Genomic DNA, 20,559 nt, shown 5'->3' with positions numbered 1-20,559 from the left:
CTACAAAGGGAATAGTGCACTACAAAGGGAATAGTGCACTACAAAGGGAATAGTGCACAACAAAGGGAATAGTGGTCTACAAAGGGAATAGTGGTCTACAAAGGGAATAGTGCACGACAAAGGGAACAGTGCACTACAAAGGGAATAGTGTCCTCAAAGGGAATAGTGCACTACAAAGGGAATAGTGCACTACAAAGGGAATAGTGCACTAGGAATAGTGCTGGGAATAGTGCTCAAAGGGAATAGTGCACTACAAAGGAATAGTGTACTCAAAGTAATAGTGCACTACAAAGGGAATAGTGTACTCAAAGGGAATAGTGCACTACAAAGGGAATAGTGCACTACAAAGGGAATAGTGTACTCAAAGGGAATAGTGCACTACAAAGGGAATAGTGCACTACAAAGGAATAGTGCACTACAAAGGGAATAGTGCACTACAAAGGAATAGTGGAATAGTGTACTCAAAGGGAATAGTGCACTACAAAGGAATAGTGGGAATAGTGCACTACAAAGGGAATAGTGTCCTCAAAGGGAATAGTGCACTACAAAGGGAATAGTGTCCTCAAAGGAATAGTGCACTACAAAGGGAATAGTGCACTACAAAGGCAATAGGAATAGTGTGCACTACAAAGGGAATAGTGCAAACAAAGGGAATAGTGTACTACAAAGGGAATAGTGCACTACAAAGGAATAGTGCACTACAAAGGGAATAGTGCACTAATAAAGGGAATAGTGCACTCACAAAGGGAATAGTGTCCTACAAAGGGAATAGGAATAGTGTCTACAAAGGGAATAGTGCACTACAAAGGGAATAATAGTGCACTCAAAGGGAATAGTGCACTACAAAGGGAATAGTGTCCTCAAAGGGAATAGTGCACTACAAAGGGAATAGTGTCCTCAAAGGGAATAGTGCACTACAAAGGGAATAGTGCACTACAAAGGGAATAGTGCACTACAAAGGGAAAAGTGTACTCAAAGGGAATAGTGCACTCAAAGGGAATAGTGCACTACAAAGGGAATAGTGTACTCAAAGGGAATAGTGCACTACAAAGGGAATAGTGTACTCAAAGGGAATAGTGCACTACAAAGGGAATAGTGCACTACAAAGGGAATAGTGTACTCAAAGGGAATAGTGCACTCAAAGGGAATAGTGCACTACAAAGGGAATAGTGCACTACAAAGGGAATAGTGCACTACAAAGGGAATAGTGCACTACAAAGGGAATAGTGCACTACAAAGGGAATAGTGTACTCAAAGGGAATAGTGCACTACAAAGGGAATAGTGCACTACAAAGGGAATAGTGTCCTCAAAGGGAATAGTGCACTACAAAGGGAATAGTGTCCTCAAAGGGAATAGTGCACTACAAAGGGAATAGTGTCCTCAAAGGGAATAGTGCACTACAAAGGGAATAGTGTCCTCAAAGGGAATAGTGCACTACAAAGGGAATAGTGCACTCAAAGGGAATAGTGCACTACAAAGGGAATAGTGTACTCAAAGGGAATAGTGCACTACAAAGGGAATAGTGTACTCAAAGGGAATAGTGCACTACAAAGGGAATAGTGTACTCAAAGGGAATAGTGCACTCAAAGGCCTGGCACCTCCAGGTGTTTAGCTTTTAATTGTTTTATTTCGTCTTTATTTAACGAGGCAAGTCAGGTAAGAACAAATTCTTATTTACAATGACGGCCTACCCCGGCCAAACCCAAACCGGATGACACTGGGCCAATGGTGCGCCACCCTATGGGACTCCCAATCACGGCCGGTTGTGATACAGCCTGGAATCGAACCAGGATCTGTAGTGATGCCGCTAGCCCTGAGATGCAGTGCATTAGACCGCTGTGCCACTCGGGAGCTTTTAGAGCACTGCTGCTGTGGGGAAGCCAGCCTCTCCTGGTTCCTGTGGTCTCCTCTGTGTGTGACTGACTGGAGCCCTGCTCATCTGAACCACACCATCTCTGCTACTACCAATGTCCAGGATCTTCAGCTCCTTGATGTCCATGGCACTATGGGAGAATAGAGTCATATAAAGGCTGATATCCATTGTATTGTGGGAGAATAGACAGTCTACTAAAAGCTGATGTCCATTGCATTGTGGGAAAATAGACAGTCTACTAAAAGCTGATGTCCATTGCATTGTGGGAAAATAGACAGTCTACTAAAAGCTTATGTCCATTGCATTGTGGGAGAATAGACAGTCATATAGAGGCTTCGATTTAGTCTACTAGCCTAGCTGGCCAGTCCCCAAAATCCTTCAATTCCATCCCTGTTGGTTTGCACATGTAGGACAAATGTCACTGTCATAATAAACAGGGGTGAGTTTCCTGAAAGCTTTGTAGTACTAAGATCATTGTTTTGGTCCATTGCCTACAACCAATGTTTACCTTGGACTGAAATAGGTGCCTGTATTCATTTTGGGTGCCAGTATCGTTTATGTTTCCATTCAGGAATTCTACAATACTTTAGAGTTCGTCTTCTATAAAAGGTGCAGAAACTCGGGCAGTAGAAAATCGCTAGGTGTGGGTACACAGTTCTGCTGAGCTCCTGCCCAAGTCAATCATTGCCTACATTGGACTTATTAAGTAACTTAGTGCTACAAAGATTTCAGGAAACTATAAACAGTTGTACCTAAAAGTGACCTCGGGCACAGGGCACTTGACTCCATTGTGTAAGGGTTGACTGAGGGAGATGGTCTGACTGGACTGGTCCACAGGCGGCACCTCTCCTTGGTACACCCCTAGGGTTGCTCCACAGTTTATCCACACCAGGCTACCCAACCGGTCTGTAGCCATCCTGTCTAGTCAAAACGAGAAGAGCATGAACACATGCCACTTTGATATAGCTACACCCGGAAGTGACTTTTCGTAGCAGGTTTAGAGAGCCTTTTCGCTAGACCCCAGCTGGGCCCCGAAGTGAGAGGGCCAGGAGGTATGCGGTCAACAATGCTTGACTCAGGGAGGAGGACGCCCCTGCCATGCATAGTCCCATGGGATGTTGGCTATCAACAACAAGGCAACTCCTATGACTAATTGGGAATGGGACGCAAGCGTAGGATTGATCACCCTGTCGCTGGCCGACTTTGGGGAGGGTGTATAGTGTGAAAGGCCGAAACACCCTAGGAACCAAAGGTACACTACTGACGATGCGCTCCCCAAATTTCACCAGGCTCACTGTTCATGAACTCTTGGAAGTGCTTTGCACAAAGGATAGTAACATCTCATCCTGTGTTCTTGGAATCCTAACCGCAATCTAATTCTTCTAACCTGCAACAACAACAACAACAACAACAACAACAACAACAACAACAACAACAACAACAACAACAACAACAACAACAACAACAACAACAACAGTAACTTCAGGTGATAGTGTTCTGTATTGAAGTGGTGTGTTTTTAGTGAATCTTATGAACACATATCATAAGAAGGGTTGTGTTCTACTAGGAGGGGTAATCAACTGTTACCCTACGAGGTCTGGAGCCTGCTAGTTTTGTGTTTTACCTGATAATTTCTTGTACCACCTGGTGTCCCAGGTCTAAATCGGTCCCTTGATTAGAGGGGAACAATGAAAAACACAGTGGAACTGGCTTTGAGGTCCAGAATTGAGTTCGAGGGTACTAGGCCAATGCTAGATTAAATACAATATGAGTTCACACTAAATACTTTTTGCTATATTACCCAGCTAGCTAGTGGTTACTGAGGATGTAGATAGCTAGCCAATTGTTTTCTACTGGTTAACTTAGATAGCTAGCATCTTAGCTAGTTAGTTCAATAACAGACTATAGAATGTCAGTTGCAACCGAGTGTGAATTAGCTAATGATTTTGTGTAACAATGAAAAGAGTCAGGTTTGCAAGCTCAGTCTCAGCTAGCTAGCTCTGGCTAACGTTAGCTAAAACATGGCCTCTTGACTTCTCATTTTCTCATTCAGAATGGCAATACATGCCTTATTGTTTCATGGAGAAATTAGCATACCTTTTGTGATATTCCGTATAACGGCGGTTTTAATTTAGGCTTTGAACGGTTGTCCACGAAATGTATTAAATAAAGGGTCCTTGGTTGAATGGTTAGCTTCGTTTCAGTAGCATGAGCTAGGGTCGCACAACTTCCATACACATTTCTAAATAAAAGTAATCACAGTTGTGTGTGTGTGTGTGTGTGTGGGGGGGGTATCAAGCCGTCCACTTGACCAGACATGAAACACACAACACAATAAAATGTATGATTTTGTTATCAAATGTATGTTTATGGAGTAAATATAGGATGTGATGTTTGGTTGATAAAATACCTATAAAGCCACAAACAACATGGTGTGAATGAGAGAAAGGCTATATGACTAAAATACAGAGATTTATGTGCAACAAACAACCGATATTGTCTCAAAGTGATGATGTCAGTGTCCCATTCCATTTTGGACTCAGTCAGTGGCTTGCAGTGTTTCCTCGCTGTCCTGTTGACAGTAGCAAGTAACTGTGCTACAATTACAAGTCTCTGTAGAAAATGAGCACCAGGTGAGAGCAGAGGCTTGGGAGGCCCGTGGACATCTACACAGTCAGACAGGCCCGCTGAAGAACAGAGACACACAGCTGCAGCACAGTGGTAGTACTGCACAGATACTGGAGATGAAACACACTGGAAGGGGGATCAGTGCTGGGATAAGTACGTTCTCCTGCACAGATACTGGAGATGAAACACACGGTAAGGGGGATCAGTGCTGGGATAAGTACGTTCTCCTGCACAGATACTGGAGATGAAACACACGGTAAGGGGGATCAGTGCTGGGATAAGTACGTTCTCCTGCACAGATACTGGAGATGAAACACACGGTAAGGGGGATCAGTGCTGGGATAAGTACATTCTTCTGCACAGATACCTGAGATGAAACACACGGTAAGGGGGGGGATCAGTGCTGGGATAAGTACATTCTCCTTCATTATTGAATTACTTCTAAGAGTGATACTGGTATTTGTGGCTCCCCTTTTTTGTGACTCTTTTGTCTTCTTTCTGTCCTTTTCCTCACCCACACTCTGGTGTGTCCTACAGCAGCTGGCAGATGCAGTGAGTGCTGTTGAGCAGCAGGAGGAGGAGGAGAACTGCAAGACAAGTGGATGATGACTAAGCTGTTAAGAATGGCATTCATGGCAAAGTGTTCCATAGGAGATCGTCAATTCAATTAGCTTTAATAAACTGTATTAATCCACGAGGGGCAATTATTGCTGGCTAGGATACAAATAGAATGACAACAAACATACACAACAAACAATATGTTATCAGTGCATTGGAAAAGTATTCAGATTCCTTCATTTTGTTACGTTACAGCCTTATTTTAAAATGTATTCAATAGTTTTTCCATCATGAATCTACACCCGATATCCCATAATGACATCACAATATCCCATAATGACATCACAATACCCCATAATGACATCACAATACCCCATAATGACAAAGCAAATAGTTTTGCAAATGTATTAAAAATAAAAACCTTGAAATATTACATTTACATGAGTATTCAGACGCTTTACCAGTGATGTAAAGTACTTAAGTCAAAATACTTTCAAGTACTACCTACGTAGTTTTTTTGGGGTATCTGTACTTTACTATTGATTTTTATTACATTTTTTTTTTTAAATTTAACCTTTATTTAACTAGGCAAGTCAGTTAAGAACAAATTCTTGTTTACAATGACGGCCTACTCCGGCCCTATGGGACTCCCAATCATGGCCGGATGTGATACAGCCTGGTATTTTTGACAATATTTACTTTTACTTCACAAAATGTCCTATTAAGGTATCTTTACCTTTAGTCAAGTTTGACAATTGGGTTTAAAACTTTTTTGGTACCCTTCTCCAGATCTGTGCCTCGACACAATCCGGTCTCGTAGCTCTACGGACAATTCCTTCGACCTCGCGACTTGGTTTTTGCTCTGACATGCACTGTCAACTGTGGGACATAATATAGACAGGTGTGTGCCTTTCCAAACCATGTCCAATCAATTGAATTTACCACAGGTGGACTCCAATCAACTTGTAGAAACATCTCAAGGATGATCAATGGAAACAGGATGCAAAAGAGCTCAATATACTGTCTCATAGCAAAAGGTCTGAATACTTGTAAATAAGATATTTCTGTTTCATTTTAATAAATGTTTTTAAAAAATCTAAAAACCTGTTTTTACTTCGACATTATGGGTTATAGTGTGTAGATTGATGAGGGGGAAAAAATATTTTATCCATTTTAGAATAAGGCTGTAATGCAACCAAATATGGAACAAGTCAAAGGGTCTGAATACTTTTCAGAGTGCACTGTACATGTGCAATTGAAGGGTATACTTGAATGTTTACATTGAAAGGGTCCTTCAGCTGTAAATGAACATATTAAAAATGAGATCAAGTCCGGAGAGGGGGAACGTTATTAAACCTACAGCCTCAAGAGCTAACAACAAGTCACTGAGAAAAACCTTACCTGTTACACAACAAGACTTAGAGAGAGGTACATTGTACAACTACTGTATTTCAAAGTAACCTCATTGAACAAAAACTATTTTGTACAGGCTTGGTTAAAGACAACCCCACTCGGAGTCTGAAGCTGCAGTTGGAGAGGACCCAGAGGGACAGGTGTGTGAGCTCAGCAACCAGCTGGCTGAGACCAAGGCCCACACCAACAGGCAGGGGCAGGAGACTGCAGATGAAGGAGGAACTAATGACTGAGAGACGTGGGAGATATGAATGGATACTGGTGGGTTATGGATTGTGGCATGTGACTGGACTGTGAAAATAGACAATAAATTCTTCTTCTTCAATGGTTATGCCTGTTCAAATATGACTATAATCATAGATTTGTCTATGACATGGTCTTCAGATGAATGAAAAGGTGATATCACAGCTGGAGATGACCTAACAGAGGCTGGAGTTCTCATTGGCTCAGCTGCAGGAGCTAGGGGCAGAGAGAGTCATCCACACCAATCAGATCGCAGCTCTGGGGACCGGGCGCAGCCAGCTGATTGGAGAGAAGAAGGATGTTGCTGAGCGCTATTGGACGGGGATGGAGGACAGGAGCAGGAAGTGACAGAACTGAGGTAGATATGCTATCAGCTCAAGTGAGAGGAGGGAGAAATAGACTAATGAGTAGATGTGATGCACGTTTGGAGATATGGCACTGGCAAAACATCACCACACACTTTATCACAGAAATGAACAAAATGTTTAAAAAGATTGGCCTGAGAAAGGCTCTGCGTAGAGTCACTGATCTAGATCATGCATCTCAAATAATTACTCATTCATGTGATCAAGAAAAGGCTAATCTGTGCCTCTCCTTAAAAAAAAAAAAACACAAAATGTCTGACACTTTTACGCTTAGAAAATCATGCACAAGAGCTATGCGCGCATGTATTAATGGTGGGATTGTCATGTCTCACATCATGTCACCAGAAATACCAGAGATTGCAGAACTGCTGGAGTGAGAAGTGGCAGGATGTGGCCATGGATCTGCACACCGTCCTAGGCAGAACTAGAGGAACTCAGAGAGAAGAACCCTGGCGATTTAGTAAAATCATATCTAATGTATCCTGTTAGACATCCATCCATCCATTAAGATGTCTCGACCAACCAACCAACCAACCAATCAATCAATCAATAACATGATTCATTATGTACCATACTATGTACCATTGGGGCCACATTAAACTCATTCAGCACAGCCAGAAGAGGACTGGCCACCCCTCATAGCCTGGTTCCTCTCTAGGTTTCTTCCTAGGTTTTGGCCTTTCTAGGGAGTTTTTCCTAGCCACCGTGCTTCTACACCTGCATTGCTTGCTGTTTGGGGTTTGAGGCTGGGTTTCTGTACAGCACTTTGAGATATCAGCTGATGTACGAAGGGCTATATAAATACATTTGATTTGATTTGATCTGGTGAAGGTAGAGCTGGATGCTTGTAAACAACAGTCGGAGCTGGAGAGCAGCATGAGTCTGACTCTGCACAACAAACTCAAAGGTAAAATGCAACCCTCATATTTTGGGATTAAACATCATATTTTGGGATTAAACATCATATCTTGGGATTAAACATCATATTTTATTTAGGGATTAAACCTCATATTTTGGGGTGAAGCCTCATATTTTGATATTAAACTTCATTTCTTGATGGTACAGAGCACAAGGGGGCGATAAACTCCTGTTTTTTACTGTTGTCCTCTGCAGGTGGGGAAGGAGTACACACTTCTGATAAAGGGACAGAAACAGAGTGAGTATGAACCGATTATTCAATATATATAACTGTTTAGTATTTTCTATGGATCTAGATTTTAGAACTAGGACGACTTGCATAAGCATAGTAACGTATGAATTCTGATGAACCATAACCGTGTCTTTCTGTTGTCTGTCTCTAGACTCTAAATGCAATACATCTGGACTTATACAGAGACAAAGGAACATTTTACATTTGTTATGTCCTAGTATACCACTACAGACACAGGCTGCACAGGTGTCTTAGGAGGAGTCGGATAGTGAGCTGGGCCAGGTGAGGGCAGAGCTACAGATGGTGTCCCTGGAGGAGGTGGATTGGGGCCAGGTGAGGGCAGAACTACAGATGCTATCCCTGGAGGAGGTGGATTGGGGCCAGGTGAGGGCAGAGCTACAGATGGTGTCCCTGGAGGAGGTGTTAAAGATCTATCTGTCTACAGGGCATTCGGAAAGTATTCAGACCCCTTCCCCCTTTTCCAAGTTTTGTTATGTTACAGCCATATTCTGAAATGCATTAAATAAAAACAAATCCTCATCAATCTACATACAATGCCCCATAATGACAAAGCGAAAGCAGTTTTTAGAATTTTTTACAAGTACTTTATTTACATACAGTACCAGTCACAGTACAACTCATTCAAGGGTTTTTTCTTTATTTTCTACATTGTAGGATAATAGTGAAGACATCAACACACACTATGAAATAACACATATGGAATCATGTAGTAACCAAAAAAGTGTTAAACAAATCAAAGTATAGATTTTAGATTTTAGATTCTTCAAAGTAGCCACCCTTTGCCTTGATGACAGCTTTGCAAACATTTGGCATTCTCTCAACCAGCTTCATGAGGTACTCACCTGGAATGCATTTAAATTAACAGGTGTGTCTTGTTAAATGTTAAATCGTGGAATTTCTTTCCTTCTTAATGCGTTTGAGCCAATCAGTTGTGTTGTGACAAGGTAGGGGTGTTATACAGAAGATAGCCCTAATTGGTAAAAAGCCAAGTCTATATTATGGCAAGAACAGCTCAAATAAGCAAAGAGAAACGACAGTCCATCATTACGTTAAGACATGAAGATCAGTCAATACGAAACATTTCAAGAACTTTTAAAGTTTCTTCAAGTGCAGTCGCGAAAACCATCAAGCGCTATGATGGAACTGGCTCTCATGAGGACCGCTACAGGAAAGGAAGACCCAGAGTTAACTCTGCTGCAGAGGATAAGTTCATTAGAATTAATTGCACCTCAGATGCAACCTAAATAAATGCTTCACAGAGTTCAAGTAACAGACACATCTCACAATCATCTGTTCAGAGGATACTGCGTAAATCAGGCCTTCGCGATCAGATTTCTGCAAAGAAACCACTACTAAAGGACAGTAATAATAATAAGAGACTTGCTTGGGCCAAGAAACACGAGCAAAGGACATTAGACCGGTGGAAATCTGTAAATTGCTGTGATGAATCCGAATTTGAGATATTTGGATCTAACCGCCAGGTCTTTGTGAGACGCAGAGTAGGGGAACGGATGATCTACACATATATGGTTCCCACCGTGAAGCATGGAGGAGGAGGTGTGATGGTGTGGGGGTGCTATCTGTGATTTATTTAGAATTCAAGGCATACTTAACCAGCATGGCTACCACAGCATTCTGCAGCAATACGCCATCCCATCTGGTTTGCGCTTGTGGGACTATCACACCTCCAACACACCTCCAGGCTGTGTAAGGGCTATTTGACCAAGAAGGAGAGTGATGGAGTGCTATTGACCTGGCCTCCAAGAAGGATGGTTTGGGAGTGGAGTCTGCAATATATGGGGACTGACTGTTGGAAAAGCATTCAAGGCAAGAGTCTGCAAGGCTGTCATCAAGGCAAAGGGTACTTTGAAGAATCTCAAAAATAACATATATATTTTTGTTACTACATGATTCCATATGTTATTTCATAGTTTATATGTCTCACTATTATTCTACAATGTAGAAAATAGTAAAAATAAAGAAAAGCCCTTGAACAAGTAGGTGTGTCCAAACTTTTGACTGGTACTGTATATATATATATATATATATATATATATATATATATATATACACACAGTTGCAGTCGGAAGTTTACATACACTTAGGATGGAGTCATTAAAACTCGTTTTTCAACCATTCCACAAATTTCTTGTTAACAAACTATAGTTTGGCAAGTCGGTTAGGACATCTACTTTGTGCATGACACAAGTAATTTTTCCCAAAATTGTTTAGACTTAAAATTTCATTTATAATTCACTTTATCACAATTCCAGTGGGTCAGAAGTTCACAAAATTCCACAAAATGATGTCATGGCTTTAGAAGCTTCTGACAGAAGCATGTGAGTCAATTGGAGGTTTCCCTGTTGATGTATTTCAAGGCCTACCTTCAAACTCAGTGCCTCTTTGCTTGACATCATGGGAAAATCAAAAGAAATCAGCCAAGACCTCAGAAAAAAATTGAAGACCTCCACAAGTCTGGGTCATCCTTGGGAGCAATTTCCAAACGCCTGAAGGTACCACGATCATCTGTACAAACAATAGTACGCAAGTATAAATAGTACAAGGTACAAAAGTATCTATATCCACAGTAAAACGAGTCCTATATCAACATAACCTGAAAGGCCGCTCAGCAAGGAAGAAGCCACTGCTCCAAAACCGCCATAAAAAAGCCAGACTATGGGTTGCAACTGCACATGGGGACAAAGATCGTACTTTTTGAAGAAATGTCCTCTGGTCTGATGAAACAAAAATAGAACTGTTTGGCCATAATGACCATCGTTATGATTGGAGGAAAAAGGGGGAAGCTCGAAAGCTGAAGAACACCATCCCAACTGTGAAGCACGGCGGTGGCAGCATCATGTTGTGGGGTGCTTTGCTGCAGGAGGGACTGGTGCACTTCACAAAATAGATGGCATCATGAGGGGAGGAAAATTATGTGGATATATTGAAGCAACATCTCAAGACAAGTATGTGGACACCCCTTCAAATTAGTAGATTCTAAAATCCAGCACACCGCCATGCAATCTCCATAGCCAAACATTGGCAGTAGAATGGCTCGTACTGAAGAGCTCAGTGACTTTAAACGTGGCACCGTCATAGGATGCCAACAAGTCCAACAAGTCAGTTCATCAAATTTCTGCCCTGCTAGAGCTGCCCCGGTCAACTGTAAGTGCTGTTATTGTGAAGTGGAAACGTCTAGGAGCAACAACGGCTCAGCCCTGAAGTGGTAGGCCACACACGTTCACAGAATGGGACCGGCGAGTGCAGAAGCGTGCAGTGCTTACAAATCCTCTGTCGTCACTTGCAACACTCACTACCGAGTTCCAAACCTCCTCTGGAAGCAATGACAGCACAATAACTGTTCGTTGGGAGCTTCATGAAATGGGTTCGTCGAGATCGGTGTGGAAGAACTTGACAGGCCTGCACAGAGCCCTGACTTCAACCCCATCGAACACCTTTGGGATGAATTGGAATGCTGACTGCGAACCAGGCCTAATCGCCCAACATCAGTGCCCGACCTCACTAATGCTCTTGTCGCTGAATGGAAGAAAGTCCCCGCAGCAATGTTCCAACATCTAGTAGAAAGCCTTCCCAGAAGAGTGGAGGCTGTTTTGCTGCAAAGGGGGGACCAACTCCATATTAATGCCCATTCTTGGAATGAGATGTTTGACGAGCAGTTGTCCACATACTTTTGATCATGTAGTGTATTTACAGTACACAGCTACAATACCTCCACCAAGCGGTATGATTATATCATATTCAATGCTTGTATTCTCCAGTTCAAATGCCAGTTTAAAGCATGCAAGTTTTCCTTTTCAAGTGTCTCTCCAAAAAGTCATGCTCACGTTCACTTCCAGTCATGCTCACCAGATGGTACAGTATCACTCCATCCAGCTATATTAGCAGTCTATGATCTGCTCAATCCCAGGAAAATGTTGGTGGGAAGAGGTCTTCATGGCTTTCTAGCCAATGGATTTTCTCATGGTATGGCTGTCTCAGATTGTTTTGAGTCCATCAGGGTCAAAGGTGAACTGGTTCAATTGTCCAGAGTACATCAGAGATTGGCAGATGATGTCCTATAGAGGTTCTGGCTGGTCAGTATCTCAGAATTCTGGAGTGTAATTGGTTGGATCTAGGCTATGAGAAAATGTTGCCGTTTTGAAGCAAATTTTCTGCTATTTTACACATTTTACTATCATAAACTATCTGGGGGGCTGGTAATCCTGCGTGCCCATTCGGTAATCCGGATCTGTCCTGTTATTAGTTTAGTATCCCAATGTTCTGGAGTCTGATTGTTTTTTATTCTTTTCCAAAGGTTCTTGTTCGACGGTGTGCCAGCGTGCCCTCTCCACCTGACCCTGGCTACACATGTCCCTCCAATGAGAACGTCCCGTCTCTGGAGCCTCTGGACCAATCAGAACTCTCCCCAGCACCGTGTTATTGGAGTACACGTGCTCCTGTCATAGTGGGGGGGGGAGGTTTTACTTGCAATAGTTGTGATCTTTATATGTGGTTGTTTTTCCTACTTTAGTTGAATGCACTGACTAAGTCGCTCTGGATAAGTGTCTGTTAAATGACTACAATGTCAATTATAGAAGGGGTTATGCTATTTCTGTAGGGTCTTTTTATACAGAAACCCATATTTATATATTTAATGTGAGGTAATCATATGTCATATGAAAAGCAGAGGAAAGTAGCTCCTCCTACCTGCATGACGATGAACTCCATCACGAGGGGCAGCGTAGTGACATCACCAGGGGGCAGGTCAAACAGGAAGGGGGTGTTGGCCCTGCCCACACCCTTGGTCTCCTTGGTTCCGATCACCAACCCGTCGTGACGCAGGTTGATCACCACATGGTAGTCTGTAGAGAGTAGCGACGTATACAAATATCAGACTCTACTACCTCTCTTCAACAACACAAATGCTAACTGCTTCAGGGTATTCCTACAGTATTACTACAGCATTACTACAGCATTACTACAGCATTACTACAGCATTACTACAGTATTACTACAGTATTACTACAGTATTACTACAGCACTTCCAGATGTGGAAATAGAGCAGCTGTGGTAAGAGAGGACCAACAATAATCACAGAGAGACAGAGAGGGAGGGAGAGAGAGAGAGAGAAAGACACCTATTCAGCAAAGAAATATGATTTAATATGAATATAATAAACATATCACATTTTATTCTAGAGTCCGAGAGGCATATAATCCACAACAGTGAACTGGAAGGCTGGATCGATGCTATAAATTACACTCTCATTCCAGTATCCCAGCATTAAACTGTCAGTCTAAAGCTGACCAACCAAGAAGCAGCTCTTTAAATCAGCACTGGGCTAGATGGGATTGAAACATTGTCTGGAGGATTGTGAAGAGAGAGACAGAGAGGATTAAACCACAATCACAATGTCATTTAAAAAAAAAAGAAGGGATGATCTCCTGCTGCATTAATTTGGCTCCTGTAAGACATCATTTAATCCCCCAAACATTAAAAGCAAACATGAGGTTTACTTTACTGTTACCTCTGGCCCTAAAAAGCAAATCTCAGAGACCAGGGCAACAACCCACGCAGCTCAACGACCTTACATAATGTCTGGATCTGGGTGGATGGATGGATGAACACAATATGGCTGTTTGGTGAGGGAATAGAACCCAGGTAGATGCAGAGGGAGAGAGATGGGGAGGGGGCAGAGAGAGGAAGAAAGGGGGAGAGATTGGGACAAGGAGGTAGAGGTGTAGAGAGAGAGAGAGAGAGAGAGAGAGAGAGAGAGAGAGAGAGAGAGAAAGAAAGAAAGAAAGAAAGAAAGAAAGAAAGAAAGAAAGAAAGAAAGAAAGAAAGAAAGAAAGAAAGAAAGAAAGAAAGAAAGAAAGAAAGAAAGAAAGAAAGAAAGAAAGAAAGAAAGAAAGAAAGAAAGAAAGAAAGAAAGGGGGAGAGGGGGAGAGATTGGGACCAAGAGTCAGAGACAGAGAGGGAGAGATGTACCACCTGTTTCTCCTAGTGTATGGGTTTGCTCCTATACTTTAGGTTGACCAGATACAGAGAGACAAAGTAGTTTACCTGGTACTCCTAGTGTGTGAGGTTGGGTTACCTGGTGCTCCTAGTGTGTTGGTGTGAGGTTGGGTTACCTGGTGCTCCTAGTGTGTGAGGTTGGGTTACCTGGTGCTCCCAGTGTGTGAGGTTGGGTTACCTGGTGCTCCTAGTGTGTGAGGTTGGGTTACCTGGTGCTCCTAGTGTGTTGGTGTGAGGTTGGGTTACCTGGTGCTCCTAGTGTGTGAGGTTGGGTTACCTGGTGCTCCCAGTGTGTGAGTTGGGTTACCTGGTGCTCCTTGGGTTACCTGGTGCTCCTAGTGTGTTGGTGTGGGTTGGGTTACCTGGTGCTCCTAGTGTGTTGGGTTACCTGGTGAGGTGTGAGGTTGGGTTACCTGGTGCTCCCAGTGTGTGAGGTTGGGTTACCTGGTGCTCCTAGTGTGTGAGGTTGGGTTACCTGGTAGTCCTAGTGTGTTGGTGTGAGGTTGGGTTACCTGGTGCTCCCAGTGTGTGAGGTTGGGTTACCTGGTGCTCCTAGTGTGTGAGGTTGGGTTACCTGGTACTCCTAGTGTGTTGGTGTGAGGTTGGGTTACCTGGTACTCTAGTGTGTGAGGTTGGTTACCTGGTAGAGGTGTTGGTGTGAGGTTGGGTTACCTGGTGCTCCCAGTGTGTGAGGTTGGGTTACCTGGTGCTCCTAGTGTGTGAGGTTGGGTTACCTGGTACTCCTAGTGTGTTGGTGTGAGGTTGGGTTACCTGGTGCTCCTAGTGTGTTGGTGTGAGTTTGGGTTACCTGGTACTCCTTGTGTGTTGGTGTGAGGTTGGGTTACCTGGTGCTCCTAGTGTGTTGGTGTGAGTTTGGGTTACCTGGTGCTCCTAGTGTGTTGGTGTGAGGTTGGGTTATCTGGTGCTCCTAGTGTGTGAGGTTGGGTTACCTGGTACTCCTAGTGTGTTGGTGTGAGGTTGGGTTACCTGGTGTAAGGTTGGCCAGGTTATCTGCTTGGAGGACCATGGCCTTGACGCGGTGGGCCAGGGTCTGATACTGGAGCAGAATAAACAGCTGACCCTGGACTTGTGGGCTGAGGCTCCGTCCTCTACTGGTCGCCGCATCCTGGGAGGTCAGGCTCTGCACGGGGTCAAAGGTAAAAAGGGCAAACAGACTGTAAGCAATCTAGAAGGCATGGAATTCTGTCACAGACAACCTGTAGCCTTACAAAACAAGCCTTGGGACACAGGGTAGCCTAGTGGTTAAAGTGTTGGACTCGTAATTGAAAGGTTGTAAGTTCAAATCCCCGAGCTGACAAGGTACAAATCTGTTGTTCTACCCCTGAACAGGCAGTTAACCCACTGTTCCTAGGCCGTCATTGAAAATAAGAATTTGTTCTTAACTGACTTGCCTGGTTAAATAAAAGTAAAACATTTCTCTGAGACTGTGTTTGGCCATGTTCCAGGACGTCAGTTGAGTACCAAATCTCACAACACCTGGATAAATGTTAATCATGTAACGTCAGTAATCACATCAATATAACATCGCAATCCGATGCCCAACTGACTGCAATCGAGATGCCGTGGCATTCATTCAGTGGTTAATTTGTGCAGCAAAACAATTGCTTTGCAAATGGTTCTGGAACGCACCCAGAAGGACTGTTTTCATACAGCAGTGTACAGTTAATAATGTCAAAGTGCGCTGGACTGCTTGGATCATTGTCACATGACTAAAGGACACTAACTAAGCCTGTACCATGATCCCTGCTATCACAGAGCAGGTCTTACCCTTGACGCTGCCCGTAACACGACATAACAGAAGAAAATATAAATTAATTTGATCGATGTAACCTATTTTTCTCTTCACGCTGTCTTTCATACTAAAATGCTCATCTACATTACCATTAACCTCATTTCAAATGATAAAATCACAAACTCCATCTGTCTTGGTCATAACAATCCCATGTTCACCCGTAGATCTCTTCGTCACAGATCCCCAGACTGACGTCAATTCAAAACACCAGTAGATGTATCATCTCTCTCATACTAATGCTCTTTCCAATACAGTACATTAACCTAATTTACACTGATTCAATTGATAAACTCATCCATGTCCTCTTCACACAGATCACAGAAGTCAATTCAAAACACGTCATCAGTATCACCATCACAATTATATTTTGCTGAACACATCAATTCAAACCACCAAAGACCACTACCTTTTTTAGCTTCCACTTCTTGGGGCTAAGCTCCTTAGTACAGTAGATGGAATGATCTGTCTTCCAGTCCTTTCCCCCCAGCTGTACCTCTAGTTCCCCCAGCAGAGAGCCCCTCAGGCTGGGTAGGTTTCGTGTGTACACGACCAGTCTGAGCACACAGCGCTGAAGTTCCTCCAGGGAACCAGCCTTCATGGTCAAGCCCAGGGTGTGGGGGTCCGGATTAGGCCCAGGGCTAAGGCTGGAGTTGGGGCTAAGGCTGGGGCTACAGAGGGTGGAGGCCTGGAGGGGGCAGGGGCACAGAGGGGCTAGGTTGGCCATCACAGACACCTCCCCCAGGCGGTGAGTGGTTCCGGTCAGGCTGAGGACCGTGATGCTCAGGGTACCTTTCTCTGAGGAGAAGGACATGGTGAAGTGGAGGGTTGGGGCCGGCCGAGCTGGTGCTCTGCAGCTGGACCCGTAGTGGAGGGTGTGGAGTGGGATGGGTGCGAAGTGGCCATCCTCGGGGGCGCAGGTGGAAGGAGTATGGTATGAGGATGTACTGGTGAGTCTTCTGCGCTCGCTGTACAGGCTGTGTCCCGTGATGGAGCAACTCCGCTCCAGAGTCTGGCGAGTCTTGGAGATGAGACCCAGACGAGGGAGGGAGGGGAAAGAGGAGCGTCCACCGCCATGGTGGGAGTTCATGGGCTTGTAGTGCGGGGAGGCGATGGAGGGTGTGGATAGACGACGCAGGGGGAAGTAGGACTTGGGATGCTGCTCCTTGTGCTCGGAGGAGGCTCCACGGGAGGAGCGATGGGAGGAGAGGGGAAGGGTGGTGAAGTCGTCATCAGAGGGAGTAGAGCTGCTGAAGGTGGTGGGGTAATCCACCACCTCCCCGTCTAGATCCTCGTCCTGCTGCCTGGTTGTGGTGCTCCCTGCCTGGGGAGGATGAGGTGAAGCGGGGCTCTGTGCCTGGACTCCCAGGGTCATGGTGTCACCAGGTGGTGGTGGTGTTCTGGGCTCCTGGTCTTGGAGAGGACAGGTCTTACTCCTCTTCCAGCACAACACACAGCCCAGGATTAGACAGAGACAGAATGTCACCAAGCCAACCAACAGCAGAACCTGCAGATGGACTACAGAACAAGGAAGATTAAAAAAAAAATATATATATATTGATTGATTTAATGCTTCCTTCTCCATTTTGTACCATGATCATTGTCAATGACTTACTAGCTAGCAGATGTGGACTGGGACTAGAAATCAGTCCTGCTATTTCACATGGCCCATTTGAATTATATACAGTATATATACATAATTCAAATGGGCGTGTGAAATACACTGCTCAAAAAAATAAAGGGAACACTAAAATAACACATCCTAGATCTGAATGAATGAAATATTCTTATTAAATACTTTACATAGTTGAATGTGCTGACAACAAAATCACACAAAAATTATCAATGGAAATCAAATTTATCAACCCATGGAGGTCTGGATTTGGAGTCACGCTCAAAATTAAAGTGGAAAACCACACTCAGGCTGATCCAACTTTGATGTAATGTCCTTAAAACAAGTCAAAATGAGGCTCAGTAGTGTGTGTAGCCTCCACGTGCCTGTATGACCTCCCTACAACGCCTGGGCATGCTCCTGATGAGGTGGCGGATGGTCTCCTGAGGGATTTTTTGAGCAGTGTATATAATTCAAATGGGCCGTGTGAAATAGCAGGACTGATTTCTAGTCCCAGTCCACATCTGCTAGCTAGTAAGTCATTGACAATGATCATGGTACAAAATGGAGAAGGAAGCATTAAATCAACCTTTTTTTTACAGACCTGAGCTCAGCATTATAAGTCAACAACCACATTTTAAGTTAAAAGAAAACTTGACATTGTTACATTATTTGTACAGTATTTAATAATATTAGTCATATTTTTTTACGCTGAGACGATTTAACAACATATCATTTTTTTTGCTAGCTGAACTATACCTCCCTGCTGAACCATACCTCCCAGCTGAACCATACCTCCCTGCTGAACCATACCTCCACGCTGAACCATACCTCCATGCTGAACCATACATCCACGCTGAACCATAACTCCATGCTGAACCATACATCCACGCTGAACCAAAGATCCACGCTGAACCATACCTCCATGCTGAACCATACCTCCCAGCTGAACCATACATCCCAGCTGAACCATACATCCACGCTGAACCATACATCCACGCTGAACCATACATCCACGCTGAACCATACATCCACGCTGAACCATACCTCCCTGCTGAACCATACCTCCCAGCTGAACCATACATCCACGCTGAACCATACATCCACGCTGAACCATACCTCCCAGCTGAACCATACATCCACGCTGAACCATACCTCCCTGCTGAACCATACCTCCCAGCTGAACCATACATCCACGCTGAACCATACCTCCCTGCTGAACCATACCTCCCAGCTGAACCATACATCCATGCTGAACCATACCTCCCAGCTGAACTATACCTTCCAGTTGCTTGGTAAACAGAACCTGTATGAGCAGCCAGAAGAACACTACGACCATAATGCCTTCGATCATTCCTTTACAGCAGAAGAGTACCACTGCCTGCCACAGGGTCTGGTCAGGGTATTCCTCATCGTGGTAAGGCATGGTGCTGGTGATGCCCGAATGTCTTATTGGACTTGAGTTATTCTTTTAAGTGAAGCGAAAGGTCTTAAGAGTGCATCTTCGTGGATGCCCTTGGGCTCTATAGAGTGAGTAGAAACTTCAACTTAAATATGGATCCTAGGAGAGATAGCTTACTCCATAGCTCAACTCCTACTCCAGTACATTAGATCCAGAAGAATTTGTAGATATATAAGTGGTTCTACAGGGAGGACCTGGGTCCCAGAGGTCTTATTGGGACTTGACTTATTCCGTTCAGCTCCTAGTGGAGCAGAGGGCCTCAACAGTGCTAGTCTCCAGAGAATCGTGGGATCCTACTGGAAATTCTCCACAGAAATATGGTGCCTCTAAACATCCAATGGATCCATTACACAGAGTTAGGACTCATTGCTGAGCTAGGATGGATAGCACATTCTGTTCAGTAAAGGGAAACCCTGAGTTTAGATATGAGGTATCTAAACATCCACAGCAGAATACAGTCCCCAGGTTCCACAAAACTACAGTTAGGGTTTAGGATGGATATGTTATTGTGTGCAGCATAAGGAGACACAGTTCTGGTTTAGGATTGTTGTCATTCTGTGCAGCATAGGGAAGAGCCTGAGATTAAATCCTGTAGGTACTTCACTTTATTTCGAAACATCCGTACCAGTTCAGAGAATCCAGAAGAGTTAGGACGGATTGCAGAGTTCGGACGGATTGCCGAGTTCGGACGGATTGCCGAAGTTAGGACGGATTGCCGAGTTCGGACGGATTGCCGAGTTCGGACGGATAGCCGAGTTCGGACGGATTGCAGAGTTCGTACGGATTGCCGAGTTCGGACAGATAGCCGAGTTCGGACAGATTGCCGAATAAGGACGGATTGCCGAGTTCGGACGGATTGCCGAATTAGGACGGATTGCCGAGTTAGGATGGATTGCCGAGTTAGGATGGATTGCAGGATGATTGCATTCTGTGAAGCAGAGCAGCGTTTCACTCATGTCAGTACTTCCTCTGATCTGTGTCTTTATTCCTGCTCCGTGTCTTTATTCCTGCTCCGTGTCTTTATCCCTGCTCCGTGTCTTTATCCCTGCTCCGTGTCTTTATTCCTGCTTCGTGTCTTTATTCCTGCTCCGTGTCTTTATTCCCAATCCAAAATCTCTCTTTCTTTCTTCTTTAGCTTTTCTCTTCAGAAGGCTCTTTGTTTGCCCCACATTGCTTCAGAGTGATGATCAAAGTCACAAAGAAAGGAAAACCACAACTTTGAATTTTGCTTCTGACAAAGCTTCCCTGGCAGTCAACATCACAATGTCCTTGACGTCTAGATGACATGACAGAATGGTCAGGAAGATCTAATCTGTACAACTCCATAGTTATTATTAGTATCACAAAGTCTGATCTTCACAAATGTTTAATGATGCATCAACCTTATATCATTCCAAAAATCCCCGTT

General features: G+C 44.0%; 1 protein-coding gene across 1 annotated transcript; it reads right to left on the bottom strand.

Annotated features, from left to right (window-relative positions):
* Nucleotides 1-12,517: 12,517 nt before the first annotated feature.
* On the bottom strand, nucleotides 12,518-17,591 carry LOC112258099 (synaptotagmin-13-like). Its single transcript, XM_024432251.1, has 4 exons — nucleotides 16,487-17,591; nucleotides 15,255-15,408; nucleotides 12,960-13,114; nucleotides 12,518-12,709 (listed from the first exon to the last, which is right to left on the bottom strand). Exons 1-4 carry the CDS (start codon nucleotides 17,450-17,452, stop codon nucleotides 12,518-12,520), a joined length of 1,467 nt encoding a protein of 488 aa, XP_024288019.1. The 5' UTR covers nucleotides 17,453-17,591.
* Between the last annotated feature and the right edge of the window lie 2,968 nt (nucleotides 17,592-20,559).

Source organism: Oncorhynchus tshawytscha, linkage group LG01 (assembly GCF_018296145.1).
Source record: "Oncorhynchus tshawytscha isolate Ot180627B linkage group LG01, Otsh_v2.0, whole genome shotgun sequence".
Classification (NCBI taxonomy): Eukaryota; Metazoa; Chordata; class Actinopteri; order Salmoniformes; family Salmonidae; genus Oncorhynchus; species Oncorhynchus tshawytscha.
The sequence above is the reverse complement of the archived record's forward strand: the minus strand, read 5'-3'. Positions and strand labels throughout refer to the sequence as shown.